At 37.4% G+C, this 18,283-nt stretch overlaps 1 protein-coding gene across 1 annotated transcript in view; it reads left to right on the top strand.

The window, feature by feature from the left end:
* The window catches only part of LOC104158392 (roundabout homolog 1-like), a gene marked incomplete at its 5' end in the record, with an annotated part of 86,855 nt that extends 78,560 nt beyond the window's left edge, over positions 1–8,295 (top strand). The window contains 4 exon segments of the mRNA XM_009696028.1: positions 4,440–4,748; positions 6,036–6,235; positions 6,826–6,852; positions 8,274–8,295. Coding sequence (XP_009694330.1) covers positions 4,440–4,748; positions 6,036–6,235; positions 6,826–6,840 — 524 coding nt within the window.
* Positions 8,296–18,283: the final 9,988 nt, after the last annotated feature.

Raw genomic sequence — 18,283 nt, 5'->3', positions numbered from 1 at the left:
GGAATGCATTTACCTCTGCTAAAAAACAGGTTGTTATTGAATTATAATAATTTTCAGATACCTGCCCTCTTTGCAGTCCTTACTTCTAATTCCATTGTGAGAAATTTTGTAAATGTTGTTTTTGTTACTGAGAGGTTTTGTGGAGTGAAAATTGTTTTGATGAAAGCATTATGTAGATGTACATATAGGCAAAAAAAACCCCTAGAACCCAACAACCCATTACTTTTATATATCATATCGGGGTTTGCTGTATCTATTTATTCGTCCAATTATTGTGTACAGTTTGAGTCATGTTTCTTAAAAGATAAAGCATGAAAATAACTTCAGTACATTAATAATAGCTGAGGTTGTTGTGTGTCTAGGAATCATAAATGATCTTAAAGCTTTACAAAGTCAGGAACGATCTTGAGTTTTGCATGCTTGCATAAATATGCAATAGAAAAAATTTCACTTTGTATCTTCTCCAATATTGCATCAAATCTGTAACTCTGCTGTTTTCTTCAGGGTATGACTGTAGGAATCTACAGCCTGATAGAACTTAAAAGAGAGAGTTGCCTAATAAGGCCTACTTCCCTCGTTTGTCACTACTTAGAATTCATCTTTTTTGTACTTATCCGTGGTTTCTTCACTTCAGTGCCAAACTAACTTAGCAGATTATTTTTCCCCACTGGTGTTTTGCTTATCCTATGATTCCTGTATATGTTCTCTTTTGGAAAATTATCATCACTTCTTTCAAAAGACACACATGGTAGGTTTCCCCTGTACACTGTGCTATGAAATGGCATCTGTTAATTGTGTGAGTTACATGGGAAGCAGTACAACAGTAATACATAGACATGAATGGAACATGTGAGCACAGCAGACCTTTAACAAATACTTCTGAGTTCTTTGTATTGGTTTGATGTTGCTTTGTGATTCGTTTTTTATTCCTTACAATGGAAGCTTCCATTTTGGTTTTAATAAGAAATGTGCTAGTTTGTACTTCAGGAGGCAGATGGAATCTGGATTTTCTCTGTGATCTGAGCTGTTAAAATAAATACCACAGGGGTGTAATAGTGTTGACCTCTGAAAAGTTGTGGGGTTTTTTTTCCCTCTGTAAAGGATTCTTGTCAGCGAGGAGTACTGTGTTATAATGAAGATTTTTATAGTTTCCCAGCAGGTTGCAAAAGTGTTCTGGAAAGGGAATATCACTTTTCTTTAGTTATTACTGTACCATAGAGCTACTGCCATTTATGAAACTTTTTATATCAGTGCATCTTTCCTTTCCATAGTCAAGATTTAATACTACCTTGTTCGTTGTTCCTTGTAGTTGGATAGGATTCTTGAATAAAGGAGTTTGTTCCAAGTTGTATTTTATAGGCTACAGGAAGGATGCTGTTCCTCCCCTTTGGTATTCAGCCAGTGCATTGCTGTGCCACAGCTGTTGGAGACCGGCTCCATGGGTGACTGAAAAGGCTGATGTTAAGTACCTACACTCCCTTTACATCAGCAGGCTCAACAGAAGGGCTATTCAGTGCTCTGATAACTTAATAGAGACAGTGAGTGGGGAATGTGAGATATTGCATGAACAGCTGTGGTTCCAGAAGCCTACACTTCTGCATCTTCATCCTCTTCTAATTCAGTATGTCCTTTTCCAAGAGAAGACATGTTGTGAGAAGGATGTTTTCCTCAGAAAGGAAAATATTGTTTGAAACTCCACAGGCTAATGCAGAGTTTATCTTATTTTTTAAATCTTGACCCAGGTTGTATAATCACTGGAAGTATTCTGCAAAAGGTGGGAACCATCACCATCTCCATCCTTGCTTTTGAAGAACAGCTCTTTTGCTTGATAAGCTTTGGTCTGAATCTGACATGGTCCGATGCACTGGGGTTTCAAGGAACATATCATACACAACGCTGAGGTCTTGGGCAGACTTCACATGATTTTTCACCTAGTTATTGAATTGTAAGAGGTTATATAATTCTTCAGAACAACATTTTTTGGAGCAGGTATTGACACTTAAGATCACGTGGCCATGGAGCCTTGTGATCTAAATATCCAAACTTGCAGGCACATGCTGATTTAAGCACCTACAAGGCTGGGCGGCACAGTGAAAGTGGTTTGGTTCGCTCTTTGGTGGCTGGAGCTCACAGGGTATTTTTAGAGGAGGTAGTCTGAATGTTACTCTGATGCCTGGAATTACAGTTTCATTGCTAAGGTTGTATATTGGACGGAGGTTACCTCTGTAAACCATGTTTAAACAGTTATGGATAAGAAAGGAATGCAACATAACCGATTCTGTGCTTTCTTGCCAAAATCTGTTGTATTTCATATCTTACTGAATCAGAAGTTGCCTCTCCATTTTACAGTTTTAGTCCCCTCAGATAAACAGGTGCAATCCATTGCCCATAGGTCTGCCTTTGTTCTTACTTTATAGACCCACTCCATAAATAAAATTATTTTTTTTCAACCACTTAGTATATCCAAGCTTCCAGCTAATTTATATTATGCCTTCTCAAGTTTTGGAAATGACAGTGCTTTTTCTTAAAAGATATCTGCAAATGGTGAGTGTTAAGTAGATACCTGAAATTAAGTCTCAGTATTCAGTTGTTTACCTTTAGCTACTCTCTAAAACTGATGCTCCCCACACTGCCAGAGTTTGAAAAACAAACTACCCTACACAAATTGCAGGGAATATAAGGCCAGTTGTCCAACTTGTTCTTAGCTAAGAGGAACAGAAGAAAGAAGTTTCTGTATTTCCTGTTAAATGGATTTGGTCCCTTATTCAAGCCATAAATTAGAATAAAGAGACATTTTCTTGGTTGCTTGGTTGGTTTTTTGTGGTTGTTTTTTTTTTTTTTTCTCTTTTTTTTGCTATTTCTTACCAAAAGAGTGGAAGTAATGCAGCAAGAATAATGTTACAGATCTCATTTACCTGAAGTATGTCCAACCTCAGGAAATGTACCTTATGGCGTCTTTCTTCCTCATCATCCCAGTCCAGACAGATGATAAAATTTCCAGTCTTAATTAAACCAGGTCAAGGGCAATTCCAAGTTATGTCACCAGTTTAACATGGAGGATGGTGCTGAGCAATCTTGCATAGAGCACTGAATTCTGCATTGCTACACCTTTCCACAGGTCTAGATCGAGTCACTTGTGCTTTGTGTCACTGGAACACCTCTCGAAAATGTCTGGCATCTGCTATATCTGAATTTATACATGTATGTTAGATGCCTATTTTTTTCTTATTCAGGAGCACCACCTTTATTCTTGGCCTAATTTAGTTAATTTTCAGTTGAAACATTCTCTTGAATAGACTGTGAATTAGCTGTATATATAGTCATGGTGTTTGAAAAACACAGCTGCTCCAAGATTTTTGTGGAAGTAGAAAGAATGAATGCACACTATTATAAAATGCTGAAGCTATGTTTTTTTAATAGTGCTGTTATCTTTTTTTTTAGCAATCTCACTTGAGAATATTAACCTCAGAAATATCTTTCACATTTCACTTTTTTTAACCTGTTGTTCTCTTATATGCATGTGATTTGTTCCTACAGCTTTGTTGTGAACTGCTTTTGTATTGTTCCTTCCTTGTTTGACTCTCACGTTTTTTCCTTCACATTTTATATTCCACCGAGCACTGTTGTATCCTGATGAACAGTTTACATATTCTAGTTTTAAGTCTTAATGCAGGAATAGAAAAATGTAACTAAGTAAAACATATGTATGCCTTATAAATGCTATTTAAACATATACAAAATTTGAGAACCCCTTAAGCTGTGCTAATTTAAGGAGACAAAGTCTTGTATGTCTTTTTTTCTTTCTTTGTTCCTCCTGAGAGCTTGTTACTTTATTGATTGAATGTGGATTTTTTTATGTGTCATGACATCCCCACAGATATCAGGGATGTGTATGCTAGATTAACCTATTATTTTGAAAGAAGAATGCAATAATTAATATAGTTTACACTTACATATATCAGCAGGGCATCTGATACACATTCTTACACCCCAGCCAACTTGCTTTAATCTCAATACATTGAAGACCTTGAGCAACTGTAACACAAGCTGCTATGTTGTTGAACAGACACAGCAAAACCGATAAATATAAGCAAAGATATGTTAATATCTTTAACTCTGTGTTGATATCCATAACTGATATGTTAATATCCAAGTGCCTAAAGTTTGTTACAGCTTTTTGTAATGATTTTTAAGAAAATATTGTGATTTGAAAAGGCAGTGGGAGGTCTTTGTTTTACACTTTTAAAGCTCAAACTTTGGAAAAATACCGATCAACAGTTGTAACAGTAACATAATATTTTTTGGGGTGGAGAGAGAAGGGCAGAGGGAGGGCTGAAAGTAGACAGGGCATCTGTTTCTTCAGTTAAAGTTAAATATTATTTCTTAATTTCACTAGTGTATGATGTCATTGTAACTATTATTCTTTTTCATCTTTGTAGACTTGCCACCCCCTCCTGTGCCACCTCCAGCTATAAAATCACCAACCGCCCAATCCAAATCACAGCTGGAGGTGCGGCCGGTCATGTTGCCAAAACTTGCTTCTATAGAAGCGAGGACAGACAGATCTGCGGAAAGGAAAGGAGCAAGCTACAAGGGGAGGGACGGGGTGGATGGGAGACAGCATTCAGACGTGCGGACAAATTCAGGAGAGCGGAGAGAATCACAGGAACCGCAAAACGATGGGAAACTGCGAGGAAATAAAGCACCAAAACGAGAAGGCACACCAGCAAAAACTCATCTTCTTCAAGGTTGTTTTGCATGCTCTGAGTTTACTGAAGTATTGGGTGTTGATCACAGGGAACAGGCCAGCTCTTTTCAGGTCTCTCACACCGCTGGTGTGAGTGAAGTTAGGTCTGCTGAATTGTCACCATTTATTGCAGTTATACAGTGCTAATACAGGTCACGTTGCAGGTTCTCATTGGGGTAAAATAGAAATAAAATCTTATGAAAAACAGATTCTTCTGACTTGCTTTCCTTATACCCATTGTGTATTAAAGGTAAGGCTGAGGAAGCCCAAACAGAAATTTTCTGTTTTCTGAGTTGTAAGGGTCAGTGTCCTTGCCCTTACCATACATTTATGGTCTAGTTATGTATAATTATAATTACAATCTAATTTATAAGGGAACTGAGTGAAGTCAGGTAGTAGATCTATAAGTCAGATATTTAACTTTTCTATCAAAGAATTGGCACTTGGTGCATTTTTTGCCTGTTTGTAAAGGAGAAAAGGGCAAGAATGATACCTGGTCGTGTTTAAAAAATAGGAAAGCCGTAGTAGTAATGCATTAGTTATAAATGCTAACTGGCATGGCGTTATATGAATCAGACTTGATTAATGTAATCTCTTGTATATGGAAGTTGGTAAGATTTCTAATTAATGGAACATGATTAATGGAATTTGCCAAGTGTTCACTAAGACTTTCAACACAGATTCATACAAATGCCTGGTCCCTTCTTCCTACAGGTTTCCAGGATCAATACGAGGGGTGATTGGGTAGTAAGCTGGTTAAACGGGCACATTAGTAAGAGGTTGATTACAGTGGATTGCTATAGAGAAAAGTTATTAGAAGGTTACCTTAGAGGATGGTGCTGAAATTTTAAAACATACCCACTAATTTTGTTTCAAACTCGGTCTGAAAAATGCAGGGTCTAATATTTAGATGGAATGAGCTCCTTGTGAGTATCACGCATGTATTGTCATTTCCTCCAACTCAGTCATATCTAAAATATACTACAGGGGGTGATTTTTTTTCCTTAATTTTCCTGTAGAACATAGAGCAGGGATCATAAATTGAAGTGGACAATAATCATGAATTAGGTTTTCTGTGATGACCCTTACCACGTGAATACTATAAATTTCCTCAAGAAAGCTTCTATAATGCTCTTATGGAAACAGTGTATTTCATATTCCTGACAGGCATCACTTTAAACCTACTGAGGATCATAAAAAGTAAAATAAATCAATTGCATGCAGAAATTTTAGGATTACTGTATCTCTGGGCTTGTAAACATAACAATGTATATATTTAATTATACAGAGGACATCCTGCCATATTCTAGACCAACGTTTCCAACATCAAATAACCCTAGAGATCCCAGCTCCTCCAGCTCTATGTCATCAAGAGGGTCAGGAGGCAGACAGAGGGCAGATCAAGCAAATATAGCCCGAAGGAATGTTGCAGAAATGCAAGTTCTGGGAGCATATGAACAAGGAGAAGAGGAAGAAGAAGAGATGGAGGTAACTGCAGTTGTACTGCTGAAGATGACTAGAATAAGGCTATTTTCTGTGCTTAGACAGATGCCAAGAAAAAACACTTTTGAACCAGAAATATTTCTCTTCAGAAAAATTAGTACATTTGTCTGTCTATTGTTATGCCCAATCCAAGAAAAGAAACTTTGAGAATGTGTCAAAACCTAAAAACCAAATAATATGTAGCAGTATATAACTGTCACCACGCTGAAACCTATGGAACTTGCAGAAATACAATATTTAAATGTGCACTTTACGTTACCCAGATTCTTTCAAAAGTCAAAATAAAGAACTAGGGCATCTAAGAACACCGTGATGTTGCCTTTCACATTTTTTTGACAGTTTATCATTCTAAATTTGATTAGATATTAAGGCATGAACTTTTTTCTTTTTTCTAATGATATTAAATCAATTTAAATCCTGATTGTAGAAAGGGTGTCCAACACGCAGTCACTTTGCTACATGTAATTAAAAGTAGTAATTATTATTTAAAGGTAACAAATCTCTAAGTACATGAAACAAATCGTAAATAACAAAATCTAACATGTAGTCATTTATGTCCTTTTTTTTTAATACAGGAAACAGAAAGCTGAAGACAACAACATGTACTGTAACAAGCTTTTAAAATCTAATCAGAAAAAAAAAAAATCACTTAAGATGCCTCAAGTCTGATGATGTTTGACGCCAGAAATAATGTTCAGTGCAATCAGAGTGTACAACTTTTCATTTTTCTTCATGCCATCAGAATGCTAGTTTTTATTTTACTCTTTCTTTGTAAACTCTCCTTATTAGGAACGGCCCTTGCCTATTCCGTAATGCTAAGTGCATCACCTTGGCTGCCCAAGAAGACAGGTGAGCGGCTCTTCGTGGTACTTGGGCCAGCTGCTGCTTCAGGGTTAGAACAGAAGGGGATTCCAGAGCCTGGGATCCCGAGGTTTCTCCCCAGAGAGGCCGTGCTTAGTGCACTGCCCGTACACCGGTGAGCCAGTATTGCAGAATTGCATTGCAAGTGATATGGCATTGATTAAAAAGATCCCCAAAGTGAACACCATGCAGAACATTCGTTTATTCTAGGGTTTCACTGTAGTCTGCAGTTAGTGCAAATGGTATCTTGCCATTTCAATACAGACTGTGTCTCTTGCTTTCTGCCAGTCTTTTGCTAACCTTTTGCAGATGATACAGTTTTACAACTGCAAGTAAAATTAATTTGGGATGAGGTGGCTCTTATTGTAAATATGTACTCATTTTAAATCCCCTGTGGTACTTTGATTTGTCTTTCCATTTTCGTCATTAAGTACATTCTTATTAAAAATGTCCTTTGGGATAGGCAGGAGGTAAGCCAATGTGATTGCTATTTGCCTAATCATGGCAAAAGCAAGTTTATCTGAAACTTTTTCTAATTTTCAGCTTCAACAATGCTTATGAAAATAAGCAAGAAAATCAATGGACATTTTTAATAATGATTGGGTGATATCATTAGCTGTTACTGGCCCAAATCTCAGACCTCTACTTGTGTCAATTCACCTTAAAGAAGAAGTGCCACTTAAAGAAGTTTTGTTGATCTTGGCGATTAATTTTTTTTGTAATGCACTGCTTATCTTTTTTTTTTTTTTTTTTGGTTTTAAAAGCACAATCACTAAACTTTGTTTGTAAACCATTGTAACTATTAACCTTTTTTTTGTCTTATTGAAAATGTTAAGCATTTGTTTGGGATATTTTTCATCTTTTTGTTAATGCTCTATGTTTGTATTTGGAATATTTGAATGATGACAGATGGTAAAGTAACAAACGTAAATGTGGGCCATAATCAAAACACTTCTCACTTTTCCTGGACTTTCAGAAAATTATCAGTTTTGCTGTGGCCTCTCTCAACATTGGATTATCATTAAAGCTGAAATAGAGGCATTAGTTGCATTGAATTTGCCAAATGATGTCCTCTGTCTGTAGATTTTATGATCTTTTTTGTAATTATAAAATTTCTTTGTCATTGGTGCTAATGGAAAAATGTGTGTTTGTTTATTGACAGCTATCAGGACTAGCCCCAATGAAAAACAAAAAAGAAGAAAAAAAAAGTGTTTTGGTGTTTACCGAGGACTGAAATTTTTCATTTAGCTAATTTTTAAAGAAAGGTTCCATAGAAAGGGTGTGCAGTACTAAAGGAACAATCCATGTGATTAATGTTTTCATTATGTTCATGTAAGAAACCTCATATTTTAGCCATAATTTTGCATACTGAGGATCCAATAATCAGAAAAGTAATTTTTGTCACATTATTTATTAAAAATGTTCTCAAATACATTATCTTTTTGCGTAGTTTCTTGTGTTCCCTGAAACATAATTTCAGTGCCAACTCTGATCTTATTTCTATTGATAAGTCAGATTCTGTTCCACTGAAACCATGCAGTTACAGTAGCATGAGCAAAGTGAGAGAGCTGGATGCAGCCTAAGATTTTATGTAATTACAACTGATTGCCTTAAAGATCTGATTTCTGGGCGCTTCATGAACTGTGATAACGAAAACGTCTCTTAGCCTGCCAATTTCCAGAGAGAGCTCATGAAGAAAATCTGTACCAACAAAAGCATTCACCTCAGGGGTGAGGTACATTTGTTACAAAGGAAGGAAGATCCAAGTGAGTGAAGGGAATGGATATTATGAGTCATATGTTTGTTGGGACCCCCACAAACACAAGTTTTCTTACCTGCCTGCTGTCCTCCTGCGCTGTAGCCATTCTGTGGTTGGCAGGATCCTGCTGTGGATCACGATCAAGTAGGTGATGGTCCCTTTTCCGCTCTTGCATTTTCATAAGCCTCTACTCTTACTGATCACCCTGTTCTTGCCCTTCCTCACCCTACATCCATCATCCCAGTTAAAAAAAAAAAAAAGAGAGAGAAAAAAGATTCCGTAAAAAAAACCCACTGTATCTTTTATTGAACAGAACATTTTTGCTCCTGTCTTTTTGACTGCCTTACTTCTCCTTTCCCAAGAGCTTTAAACAGTCCGGAGCTAGATCCTAAGGTGCTGCAGTGTACTACAGCACCCATGGCCTTGCCACAGAAGATTGCTAGAGCCTTGGTGACTTAATCGTGCATAAGCCTCAAGTATGATTTTTTTCATAATTGTAGCTTTGAAACAGGTATTAAGTAGGATAAGTTAAATGTGTAACCTTTCTATGTTGCTTAGAGGAGTGTTTTTGGGTGTCTTCAGTCCTCATTCCTGAGTTCAGACTGCCACGTGTTAGAGGTGCCAACACAAACAAGCCAGACAGGAGCCCACAGACCAGACTGTGCCACAGGAGACATCCATCTGGCCTGCACCTTTCCTCTGGAGGAGGCAGGAGAGGTTGCTTTGATGGGCACAGGCTGCTTCAGCAGCCGATTGTCTTTCCTGGCACAAGGCCTCATTTGGGATCAAGCCACTGCCATAGCAGGTTGTTGGGAATGAGGTGGAGTGTCCCCGATTGTCTCATCCTCTTGGCACAAAAGCTTAAGCTGCTGCCAGAGGTGTAGTGGTGCATCACAAAACTGGGATCTAGTTGCAGCTGTAGTGTGTAGACCTCTGTAAGGTATATCTGTCCAGGAACACTGGTGCTGCATGCCTGAAATAACAGGTACTCGCTTCATTCTTTACTAACATGGTGACATACTGGAAACCATGCATCGGATCCCCAGCTGATACCCATGTCCATCTGCAAGCTTCACTAGGAGTCAGGCTCCAGCTGAAGTTCTGACTTCAAACAGTGGTAAGTAGGAAATCTTACCCAATAAGATATTTTCATTAAGAGTTATTATAAATTTGTTTCATGTTGCTGGTGTTCGCTAAGAAGTTACTTGGATTGTTTTGTGATTGCATTCAGTTGTGATCAGTGGTATCTTGAGACAGTGCATTGCAGAGTTGTCACAGAGTTCTTGCACCCACACTGGGTCCTCAGTGCATTGTGGTCTTACCAAAAACACTCTAATGAAGATAAAATGTACAACAGCTTGGTCTTAAAATCATAACTCCTGTTAATCAGTATTGATGCACAGTTGACTTGGTCTTTGGCATTCAGGTACGGTAAAACTAGGTCATTTGCGCATTGCTACTTTATCTAAAGAATTATTCAGTGATAGGAAAGCCAACACAACAGAAGAAAGCAGTGTTCAGAGGTTTTGATTACACTGTACACCTGAAAATAACAAGTACTGTAATAGAAAATCCATAGCATTTATGTGCTGCATTAATATAATGGATGTAGGAGTTTGAGTTTTCTTGTAGTGTGTTCTGTGAAATCATGTATGAGTTACTGTTAAATTTTACTTTACTCAAAGTAAAACAATATTTGTCAGGGTACTATGAAAGATGTCTAAAAAATTCAGAATTATAAAATTTTAGAAAATGCCATACATATGTTTTAGCATAATATAGCAGTTTATTTTCCAAAGAGTACTTATTTTGAAGCATGACAAAGTGGTTTTATTTGAGAGTAATGGAAATATACCCTACATCTGTATTTGCAAAAATTTTATAGGAGTAGGTTAGCTGTAACTGATCATGAAACCTAACAATCTAATTTACTTCAACTCCTGCAAATATATTTGACCACCTGTCTACCACCTTACTTCCTATGTTCGAGAACCAGCTAGTTGTTGAAATACCAACCTAGTTAATTTATTGCTTTAGTTAGCGTGTACATTTTATGCAATGTGTTGCTTTTAACGTTTTCTACTTTAGTTTTCCATAATCTATTGCCTTCCTTGGATAAACTTAAGGAAGAAAGAACTTCCATGGAAAAAATGTAGGATCTGCCTAACATAACATCTATTCTGCAATATGCTTTTTCAAAAGTTAATCTCCAACGTCTGTATTCACAGATTCTAAAAGATCTTTTTTTACTGTCAACAACAGAACCATCTATTAAAAATTAAAAATACTATTTCCTTAAGTGAAGCTTTCAAATTAGTTAAAGGATCTACTTACAAGTAGAGAAAAAATTTTTATACATTGTTTTTGCTTATGTTACAGATGAAAATTCTTTGCAAATGAAAGTCCTGCTGCTTATACATAAAAGAAGCATTATAATATGTTTAGTGTGTACACAGAAAGATACTGGTATCTGCAAATGCACATTTACATGTGTATACAATTTTGTGTTTGCTGAGATTAAGGTTGGGAACTGAGAGTCTGTTCCAAACACTCAGCTGAAAGGTGGACATGTTTACAGATGTTTGAGATTTACTCACACGTGGGTAACTCCCAGTGTTCCCATGGTCCTCATCCTCACTGGATGTGTCCTCCGACATCTTCATTTTGTGTTGAACTAACTGAAAATTTCAGAATACAAATCACAAGGTGAATCCTTAAAATTGACAACAACTGTGCATCTCGGTGTGAACTGTTTACCAGAGTTTGATTTTCTGTATTTTATTTTTCAGTGTCTATGATGATTTTTCTGTTGCCTATAAGTACGTTCTTCACAAAAGCCAGTGCACTATTGTGCTGTCTGACGGAAAAACGTTTGAAGATTAAGAACATTATTTCTTAAACTTTTCCTTTCTTTTCATCAAGCCACTGAATTGTGGATCCCAGAAACAGTCGAAGATTTGAGATAACACCATGGAAATGAGGATCCCTTTACATTTTATGTCTGTATTGAGGAAGGGAAAAAATTCCATCCTACTGAGAAAAAGGAAAAGGGATTGGTGAAACTGGAATCCAGTCTCTATGGAAGCCATAAAGTAGGAAGACAGGCTGGAGAATGGGAATCAGGGGATATAAAGAGAAAAAAAAACTCGCGGAGATAAGGAACTCAAGTCTTATTGAAGCTAATGGCAAAAATCCTGTTGAATTGAGCTGTCCTGGAAGTGAATTACTTCCTTATGGACTGGCAAACAATAGCCATCACAGTGCAAGGAACACTGGAAGAAGAGTGAAATCCTTGCTGCACGCTTGTTTTGTTCTGTGTCCTTGCTAAATATATACCAAATGGGCTCATTTTAAGCTGCCAGGAGAGGACAGTGGGGTTTTAATTCACCGTGACATTCAGCTTTCTTGTCACATGAGATGATGAGGATGGGACCTACTCAGCTCTAGTCTCTGCATCTGGCATAAAGTGGAGCCAATTGCTTTGCAGATTTTTTTTGGAGCATGACAATCAAAGCTATGATGATAAAAATTGTGTTTGTTGAATTTTTTTTCAGGCCTAAGATATTTTTAGCAAGAGTAGTATCAGGAAATGTAGAATAAAACTACTTAGTATCGACTTTTATTCTGTGGCTTCCCACCAGTCTTCAAGCACAGGTGTGGTTCAAAGTCAGCAGCAAGGGATAACAGGAAAGGAGCCTTTATGGGCTTTGATGCATAGAAGGACAAAAGCAGAAGGCGGCAAAAAAAAAAAACAACCAACCCCCACCCCCTTTCAGAAAATTACAACTAATAAGGTATTCCTAAAGCATTTGGATAGCATGAAAATAATGGCCAAGAACCTTTATTTCTGCAATGTTAATTGTCACAGAATCAAAGATTTCATTATATTCCTGAATGAGATGTTTGCAAAAGAAATTGCACTCTACTGAGCTGAGTACAGAGGAATGCAGTTTCTCACACCTAGTAAAACCCTGAAAACAGTAGAGCTGAGAACAGCATGCCAAGTCTGTACCCCACTCATCACTCACCTTACTAATACCAATTAAAATGGAAACAAAACATTCATTTCCATAGCCATCATTAACAGCTATTACAAAGGTGGCAGCATTTGATGGCTTAGCTTAAAATTCAAACGCCATCGTAATCTTGAAGTCTTTATTTCTTGGATACTGATACCCAAAATAATTGTACAGATAGTATAACAATGCAAGGTGTTAATGGAGTCCAGTCTTATAGGAAACAGGATCTGTTTAGGCAGATGTAAACAATACATGAGTGCCAAATGGCTTTATATGTATAGAAGTCTTCTGTTCCTTGAGCTAACCTCATTCTTATGTGGATCACTTGGGAGGGATGTGGATTTTATTATTACGCTTCTGCTACTGTAGGTTGAATTCTTCGGAAGGACTTCACAAAAGTCATCATCAGCTTTATGTGTACAAGGTGTAAAGGGAAAGAATGTATATTTGTTCATCAACCTAAAATGTTCTGCCCTTCTGTGCTTGCATTATGACATTCTTTTCACTTGCATTTTACCTTTTTTCCTACAAAATCTGTTTCACAGAGTGTACAGGATGAAGATTGATTGCCTAGGTTGCCAAAACTCTTTCTATATGTTGAGCACATCTGTGCCTTTGGTGAGTATTTTGCAAATGCTTCTCTTCAGGGAGAATTTTTAATTTGTCCATTAAAACTCTGCACAGTGCTATGAAACCAAAACCACATCTTCATTGGGAATCTAATCCTTGAGAGCTTGCTTTGGCTGGCTATAATAGAGGCAGGCAGTAAATCCAGAGTGCGCACTACAAACTCTGTCCTGCCTATGTAGCTGTTCATACTACTACAGCCTCTCATGTAGGCACCCTCATCGCATTCCTGTGAGACAGGTGAAGGTTTTTTCCCAGCTATACAAAATACAAGCTGAACCTGACATTCTCAGAGCACTTCTGAGAATTTATCAAAATCCCAAAGAAAGACTAGCACAGTGCTGATGTTCAGTTTCTGGAGTCTCGCAATGTTTTTGTTCATTCCACTTTAATAAATGCCACAAATACAAGCTCAGCCTACTGATGCTCTGAGAATGCAGCACCTCATATAGGTCTTGCTTACGTCCACATGCACTTATGTACTTCTTTTCTACCTTTCACAGGACGTTGTCCATTGTGCTCCAAGGAGGAAGTTAGGTGGGACAGCAACATGAAGCTAGATGTAAGATGATGGGGGGCTGAAGAAGCTGTTGCTTCCAGAATATTAGTCGGAGACCATGAAAGAAATCAGGGTGTCAAACCCAAACCCCTTTCATCCTCCTGGCACTCTGATCTGTGATGAACTGATTGAGCACGCCAGTGTTTGGAAAGGAGTTGGTCAGAAATGTTACATGTCCTGGAACAAAAATTGGAAGTTGAAAAAGAGAGGTGAAGGAGGGGTTTGAAAATGCGCTTTAATGTTTTTTTGTGGTTTGTTTTGGGTTTTTTTGCTCCAAAAGAACAAGAAGTAAACACTGTTATGTTCCTGCTTTATTGTGTATGAAAGCTCGGGAAAACAAAGAACAGATCATATTTCTTATAAAGATTGCCATTTTTGGCTATCGCAGTAATGATCATAAAACTTTCAAATGAGAAATTTCAGTGACATCCATTTTTTACACAACTAAGAGATTAATAAGGCTGTGCCAACAAGATACCAACCAGGATGTCTGAGCTCCATTTTAAAATGTAGGAAAACAACCTTGAAAGAATATCCTTACTGAAATAGCAAACGGGAGCTTAACTGTATTTCCTGCAGTAGGAAGGTGCTACAGACACTTAACTTTTGCAGCAGATATGCCTCAGAACAGGCTGAATCCCTGTGGCAATTAGAATTAAGATACAGTGGGATTAATTTAATGTCTGTCAAGCACTCTGAATAAGAATGTTTCCGTATAAGCCATAAGCAGTAGCAGCACTTCTGTCAGTTTTGCTTTGCGATCACAGTGAGGATGGTTTCTCAATAGCTTTTGGAGAGCTTTTATTTAGTTAGTTAACCAGTCCACTGAAGTGCAATAAATCTATGCGACAAAAAAAAGGAAAACAAAAAATAGATTTTATGTGGATACTTTTTTTTTGTTCCAGGCTCACTGCTTGTAGGCTTGCTTTCTTGGATGCATGCACACTGTCACTATGTTTTGACATCATGTCCGCACTGGGGAAATGCTGATTCCAAGTGCCAGGAAAACACATATGTACTGATTTCAGTTGCTTTATACTTCTTGTTGGGTACAAACTATGGAGGATGTTAGTCCAACTAACCATAGGAACATTTTGTTACTGTCAGTGATCAGTGATCTACTGACATAGTTCCTAACAAAGTGAATGATGTATTAAATTTATCAAGTTTTTAAGAAATTCAAACATTACAGTCAATTTATAGAAAGTATCTAAGGAAAAATGAGGGGAAAAATATAAATGGTACTTTCCTTAAGGCTTTGCTGGTTGCAGCCCTTCAACAATCAGAAGCAAACAGTTCTTCATTGATTTTGATTGTTGTCATCAAACCAATTCTGCGTTGGTGAAAGATTGTATGTTAAAAATTTTCCCAGAATTCCTGAAACTAATGTTGAAAAATGTTTCTATTAAATAGTTAGGAATCTCATTCAACACATCCAGAGAAGCCTTGTGTGACAGCTTGCTGATTTGTGAAGAACATCAAAGAAAAATTCTGAATATTTCTTCAGGCATTAAAATAGGCAGCAAGGTATCATTATCCCTGTCCATGTCCTTACCAGCTGCTTAGAAATTTCCATTTTCTACTAACCTTAGATCATCATTCTTGCAGTTGAGTAAGATACAACAGGTTTTCTTTTTTTTTCCTTCTCTTAATCTTCACATAGCAGAAATCTACATTTTAAACGATGCTAAATTATCAGATAATCTTCATTACAGCTGCCATAACATCACCTAGGTTATGGCCTCTCAAAACAGTAGAATGCTACTTCCAGCCTGTCCCTGTCTTGTCAGTTCAGGTGACCAACTCCTCGGGACAAGGGCTCTCTCTTAACTGTGTACATATATGTCTAATGCTGCCGGACAGCTCAGCCTAGCGTTGCTGCCGTAATGTAAATACTACAATATAATTAGTATTAAAATGTAAGGCCTAATGATATTCTGAGACTCTCAGTGGAGTCCCTTGAGGATCAATTTTGGGACAATGTTATTTAATATTTTCATTAAAGTACTTGGCACAAAAGCAGGAGTCCGATAATGAAATGTGCTGATCACGAAAGTTGTGAGCGATGGTCGGTATGGAGGAGGAGTGGGTCACCTTGAGGACTGGAGTAACAGAAAGAGGATGAAATTAAGTAAGTAGTTCACTATGCAAGGTCATGCATTTAGGAATTAATATGAATACATATTATATGCTGGAAATCCATCAGTTGTAAACAACTATGAGGAAGAAAAAGGCCTGAATGTATTTGTTGAAACCAGGGTGTTTTATAAGCTCTCAGTGAGATGATGCTGACTAAAGCAAAGCAAAATAAATGCAAACCTGAGATATCTCATAAAATGTATTTCCTGTAGAAAGACAGGGAAATGCAGATGTCATTGTCTCAATCCTTATAAAAACACAAATGGGATACTTTGTTCAATTCTACTTGTTCGTGGAGCTGATACTGGGGTGAAATTTATAAATATTAGCAATACCTGTGCCCTAAAATCAGATATGCTCCTTGTAAACTGAAGGATTTTGGTAAAGAGATTTTCGTTCATGTCATAGTGCAACTTTTTGATAAGAACTGTGACAGACATAGGGGAAAAACAGATGTTTGCCATGTTTATATGTGAAAAATCCTATTTTCACATTATAGAAATTGTAGACATTACAGAAAAATGTCTATTTGGTCTCAATGTAATTGGTCTAAAATTCCAGTGAGATCTCACTTTTCAGTAGCAAGAAGAGTCAGTTGCCCTGATAGTGGCTTCTGAAACTCTGCTTCTGAAACAGACTGAAATGATTATCACGTCCACTTTCAGAGCAAGGCATTAAGGTTAGTACTTAAGTCAGGGTTTTCCATCTAAACCTCAATCTAAAACAGAAAGAGAAAACTGAACAGTTATCTTAGTGGGTTTGGAGAAATGGCAAAGTACCAATAGCTTGAGATAACCTATGGTGGTCAACTTGATTTCACTATTCAGACAATTAAATGAATAGATAGAAAATAATGAAATTCATTCCTGTAATAACTTATCTTTTGGAGATGGATCCAAAATTGAATGTTTCATCCTAACTTGAATCTGAACTAGATGTATCTTAATCTGTTTGCAAGATGTCAGCTGAGACCATCTGAATGTCTGAGAGTAAAAATGTAAGGAGATGAAAATGAGAATACAAGGAGAAGGGAGAAGATGAGCCCTCCAAAAATAAAGCTGAAAATCCCCCACTCAATGATATGGTCCGGAAGACAAAAAGAGGACAACTCTGTGAGATTATGGAAGTCACCAGGAAGCCAGAGACAGTAAATACCCTGTAACCAGAAGGTAGGTTTTGTGAGGTGCAAAGGAGCAAGAGTACCATGGGAGTGGTACCAGCATGGCATCAGGGAAGAAGCTGGAGTTACCAGAAGTTAGGATGCGCGCAAGGTTGCCCAGAAGGTTTCTGGGCTTGAAGAAGGCTCTGCTGAGCCTGGTGATAATTCTCTGATACCGCATTAATGATGAGCAGGGCCTCTCCCTCTGTTTTACGGACACTAACTGCCACACGTGAACTTGCGGTTAGAAAACAAGTTCCCTCACATGTTAATTTAATGCAGTTAATTGAGGCAACTCAGCCTATCCAGCAATTTTGTTAGCCTGGTGCCTTTTTTATAGGGTGTTACATATTGCTTTGATCCCTTTCTGTGTGACTGCAGGAGAGAGTCGGTGTCCCAAGACCATATCTTTTTCACCCGGGCTGCTAAGTGTGAAAATAAATCATTTTCAAATATGCTTAAATTTTTTTAGAAGCCTAGGATTTAGCCCATGAGCACATTTTACTACATTGAAGTATTTTAAGCCCCTTCACAGGGTAATTGTGCGGTTTTTAATATCTCAATTAAATTAGAGATAACCTCCTCCCCAAATATTTCAGTGTAACAATGTTGCTACTTGCACGGCTGAATCTCACACAGAAAGGGGAGGGAGATTTACAATAGTTTATAATGTTTCCATTGATATTGAAGTATCTTACAGTGACATGACACTTAAATGCCAGTAGTTTACAGAGCAGTGAATCAACCACTCTGAACTGAATAGCGATTCTGTGGCAAAAAAATAAGTGTCGTTTGCACTTAAGTGTTTTTGAAAATTATATCCACTTCCAAAAATATCTTTATGTATTTTCTCGACTGTCACGCTCTCTCCTATGACTTTTGCCATATACACCGGAGCACAAAAGCCGTA

Source organism: Cariama cristata, unplaced genomic scaffold (genome assembly GCF_000690535.1).
Source record: "Cariama cristata isolate BGI_N322 unplaced genomic scaffold, ASM69053v1 scaffold12392, whole genome shotgun sequence".
NCBI classification, from domain to species: domain Eukaryota; kingdom Metazoa; phylum Chordata; class Aves; order Cariamiformes; family Cariamidae; genus Cariama; species Cariama cristata.
This window is presented reverse-complemented; position numbering and strand designations above follow the sequence as displayed.